General features: G+C 42.6%; 1 protein-coding gene across 1 annotated transcript; it reads right to left on the bottom strand.

The window, feature by feature from the left end:
- Positions 1-1,118: 1,118 nt before the first annotated feature.
- On the bottom strand, positions 1,119-4,458 carry LOC129717323 (uncharacterized protein K02A2.6-like). Its single transcript, XM_055667191.1, has 4 exons — positions 4,070-4,458; positions 2,309-4,008; positions 1,358-2,175; positions 1,119-1,193 (listed from the first exon to the last, which is right to left on the bottom strand). Exons 1-4 carry the CDS (start codon positions 4,456-4,458, stop codon positions 1,119-1,121), a joined length of 2,982 nt encoding a protein of 993 aa, XP_055523166.1.
- Between the last annotated feature and the right edge of the window lie 290 nt (positions 4,459-4,748).

Below are 4,748 nucleotides of genomic sequence, written 5' to 3'. Positions count from 1 at the left end.
GAGTTCTATTTAGAAACAAGCTCAATTTCCATCGATTTGCAGGGACGCTGACAAGTCCAGGCTGTGATCTGTTTAAATGAAACTGTCTCCGACAATTTCACAATGTTTGAGCAATCAAACATCAAAGGGGTTGCCCGTTTTCCGAGGCAACAGTTGGTTTGCGACAGGGGATCCCGGCCCGTCGTCGTTTGATGCTTCCAGCTGTTGCTCGTGGGGTTCGGAAAAGAGAACGATAAAAGGGCCGACCGGAATTAATGTCCGGCTAGGGATATAGGCAAGTTTGATATGGCTACACTTGTCTAAATATACGAATTGTAGGACTCATGCACAACTAACACGAGCCTTGGGCCAGCTGAAACAATGAGGACGATTGTGCTGGAGGAGTTTGTGTACAATTGTTTGGCTTTAGTCAATCGATTGAAAAGTGTCGCTCAGTATGATTAAATTACACAACACTATTTGGCGAAACACAGCCTAGGAACAGATCATTTTGAAATTAAATGATGCATGTGTTTGTCCACCGCTCTACAAGGAATAGGTACATGCCGAACATATAAAATTATTTTTTTTCTTTCGAAAATGACAGCCAACCAATTGTTTGTCATAACTCTTCGACATCGAATCGAAGTCGATAATAGCTCGGAAGCATGTCGACAACTCAAAAAACCGTGCCTCGGAACATTGCCCCTCGATTACCATTGGCAGAGTTTCGCTTTGCCGGTGTAGAGACAGCTGCCAGAATCGATAATCTTCATCGATGTTCATGTTTTATTCAGTAGTTGAATAATCTTATCAAATATCCACAATCGTTTTCATCAATTCCCGTCGTTTGCCAAAAACGCTGCTTCCATCTTGCTTTCGAGCTCTTTCATCGTTCCTACGTAATAAAAGTGGCCGTTATAGTCGAACGGCTGAACAAACAGGATGCAATTTATTCCCGGCTAGAACACTGCTGCATATATCTAAAAAAAAAAATTGTAATAAACGTGTATTCGGTATGACTTTGGAAGCAAGAATGATTTATTGTACTAATAGGGTATACAGAGTTTTTGACAGTTCTCTCCCATTATCCCAGGCCCCTGACAGGGTACTGAACACCCTCACCACAGGCTCATTGATTATCCAAACCTGTTCATGATAATTGTTTCGATCCTCTGTTTAAACATTTCTTCCGATGGTTCATAAGCTGAGCTCTGTGAAGGAAATACATATGGCGTTTAATTTTTTTTTGTACCTGGGATCTTGTTTGCGTTTTTAAGGGTCTTCCTAACAAGCCAGTATCAAAGATTTGTTTGCGTTTTCTCTTTCGACAGTTTTCGGGTTTTATGACCCAACTACCTCCCTCGAACCCTAATACCTCTTCTTCTACTGCAACAAGCTGTCCGTTCCTGTTTTTCGGATCCTCTTGTGATTGATTGCTCAAAATATTTTTGTAGGACACTTCTTCAGTCTTCGCTAATCCCTGACCCACGTCACATTGCGGTGGCACCTTCGTGAAAGTGTCTTTTACTTTCGGTTCACGTTGAAGTTGCTCGGAGGTCTCTATTACTGCTGTGTTATCCTTCACCATTTGATCAGTGTGACGCTTGATGGTTCTACCAGAAACGTCAAGCTTTACTATGTAGTTTCTTAGACCCACTGTGTGCAGCACCACTGCTTTCGTCCAGGCAGTTTTGTTCGGATTAGAGTAATCTCTAACAAACACCGATTCCCCTCTGTTGAACACTGCTTCTCTAACTCCCTTATATTGCTTTATCTGTTTTTTTTGGCTTCGTTCGATATTCAATTTCATGCGGTCTGATGTTGTGCACGTTTTGTTCATGGGGTTTACCAGATCCATTCTCGACTTTATGTCTCTGTTGAACATTGCGATCGCAGGAGCCACTTGTGACGAGCAATGTTTTGATTTACGGTAGCCCATCAAAATGTTGCAGATAATTTCTGTTAGAGCTCGACCATTTCTGCTTCGGAGGGATTTCTTTAATGATGTTTTGAAGGATTTTACAAAATTTTCCGCAGCACCGTTTGTTGCTGGATGACCCGGCGCTGTGAGTGTATGCTTGATTCCGTTGGCTGTCAGAAACCGCCGAAATTTTTCGGCTGTAAATTGTGTGCCGTTGTCACTGACTACTTCGTCGACCAAACCGAATCTGGACATGCATTCCATAAGCTTTTCTATGGTAAAATCAGCTGTAAATCTTAGTGGGGAAAACTTCGGGCCATTTTGTCAAAGCGTCAATTATAATCAAAAACCAAGTGCCTTCTACCGGTCCTGCGAAGTCTAGATGTACTCTGGACCATGGTTTACCAGGGACGTTCCATGGAATGAGTTTTGCCCGAGGCGGTGACGGTTGTTCCAGGGCACACGATTCACACTGTTGAGCGTGTATTTTTATATCATAATCGAGACCAGGCCACCAAATGCTACCTCTCGCAACGCTTTTCATTTTATTGATACCAAGATGGGACGAATGAAGAATGCGCAGCATTTCGTTCCGTAGTGTGATCGGTACTACGACACGATAGCCACGCATGATGATGCCGTCTTCTATAGACAGCTCTTCGAAGACATTTTTAAAAGCCACCAATTCTGCGTCGGCACCACATCGGTTCCCGTCCAAAATACATTTTCGTAGTTTGGTCAAAGTTTCATCGTTGTCGGTGCTCCTCTTCAACATTTTTTTATCCACCAGAACCGTTTCTTGTGACGTCACAAAATCCAGGTACGAAGCATCTTCTTTCCACAGTTCCCACGATTCTATGGGTGCTCTTGACGGATAATCTGCAATGTTGTCTCCGGACTTAACGTATTCCAGATTGTAATTGAAACCGGAGAGAAAATTAGCCCATCGCTGGATGCGTCCAGCAGCCATAACCGGTATACCTTTCTGCGGGCTCAAAATGGATACCAATGGGTTGTGATCGGTTTTGATGGTGAACTTGTTTCCTGCTAAATATTGGTAGTACTTATTTAAACCGTACATTATGGCCAGACCTTCTTTGTGTAATACACTGTATGATTTCTCTGAACCACTCAATACTCTAGAAGCAAATGCCACAGGGCGATCGACATTGTCAATTTTGTGTGCTAACACCGCTGATATTCCGTCTTTTGACGCGTCACAAATCAACACTATATCCTTGTTTGGATCAAAATGTGTCAAAGTTATATCCTTACAAATTTCGTTTTTGACCTTCTTGAATGCTTCTTGGCACTCTATGCCCCAATCGAATTTTTGATTTTTTCTTAGCAGCTGGTATAGGGGTGACATTAGATTAGCTAAACTTTTCACGAACCTACTGTAGTAGTTCACGAGTCCGGCAAAGGCACGCACTTCAGGCACGTTAGCTGGTGGTTTCGCTTCTGATATAGCTTTAATTCGGTCACTTGTTTTAGTAATACCGTCACCTGAAATCTCGAAACCAAGGTATCTTACCCTATGCATCATGAAACTACATTTCTCTCTACATAACGTCAGTCCAGCATCTTCTAATATTTTTAAAACTTGCACCAACCTCTCCAAATGTTCTTCACGCGTTTTACCTGCAACTAATACATCGTCTAGAAAATTTACCACGCCCGGAACTGTAGCCAACAACTTTTCTAGCTCTCTTTGCACTATTCCTGAAGCTGGTTTTACTCCAAACGGCAGTCGGTTCATCAAGAACACTCCTTTGTGAGTGGAAAGTGCGCACAACTTTTTAGATTTTTCACTCAACTCAAATTGGTTATATGCTCTACTCAAATCTAGTTTAGAAAAATATTTAGAACCAGCCAGTTTACTCATTACCTCTTCCACTCGGGGCAATGGATGACGCACGTCCTTTAAAACTTTATTTAATGTCACTTTATAGTCACCGCACAGCCGAATCCGTTTTCCATCATCCTTTAGAACAGGGACGATCGGAGTAGCCCACTCTGATGAGTCGCATCTACTTATAACACCGTTAATCTCCATCAACTCGATTTCTTTGTTCACAATGGACTGCAGGCTCAATGGCACTGGCCTTGGTTTGCAAAAAAACAGGTTTCGTGTTTTCTAGCAGCTCCAAATCTAACTGTGCATACTTGTATTTTCCCAAAGCGAAACTTACACTTTTCTCTTTACCAGAGTAAGCCACTACCGGTTCAATACATCCCAGCACACTTAAATTTTGCCCGTTATACGTCACTAATTCAAGGTTAGCTTCTTTTAGTTTAAAGCACTGCAAATGTTTTTCGTAGAACTTTTCTGAGACGGCCGATGTCGCTGCGCCTGAATCTAATTCCATAGTGAGATTTCGTCCGCCTATTCTTACTCCTACTTTGATCGGCTTGTCAGGAATACTTTGTAACTTATTGATAGTGAATAGAATGGGCTTACTAATGTAATTTTGCTCAGCTTCGATGCAGTCGTCGCAACCGGATCCTTCTTGTGTATTTTGTTCTTGGTTGCCCACATAATGCTTTCTCTTCATTCGGCAGACTGCTGCCAGATGGCCTCGTTTGCCGAAGTTGTTGCAGTTGCACATACGAAAGCGACAGGTCGCCCTTACGTGTCCATTTTTGCCACACGCGTAACACCCAACATCTTCGCTTACTGATTTCGCCGGTATATTTTTGTTTCCTTCCTTGCTTTTGCCCCAATTTCGTTGTTGACGCACTACATTGATTTGCTCTTCACGGTTCTTTCGCTATTCGTCCAGCTCGTACCTCAACGCCAGCTCCTTGATTTTTTCAAACGTGACCGTTTCGTCCTCCTCGCAGA

This window comes from Wyeomyia smithii, chromosome 1, assembly GCF_029784165.1.
Source record: "Wyeomyia smithii strain HCP4-BCI-WySm-NY-G18 chromosome 1, ASM2978416v1, whole genome shotgun sequence".
In the NCBI taxonomy this organism is placed as follows: Eukaryota; Metazoa; Arthropoda; class Insecta; order Diptera; family Culicidae; genus Wyeomyia; species Wyeomyia smithii.
Note: the sequence above shows the minus strand (reverse complement) of the source record. Positions and strands in the feature narration are given on the sequence as shown.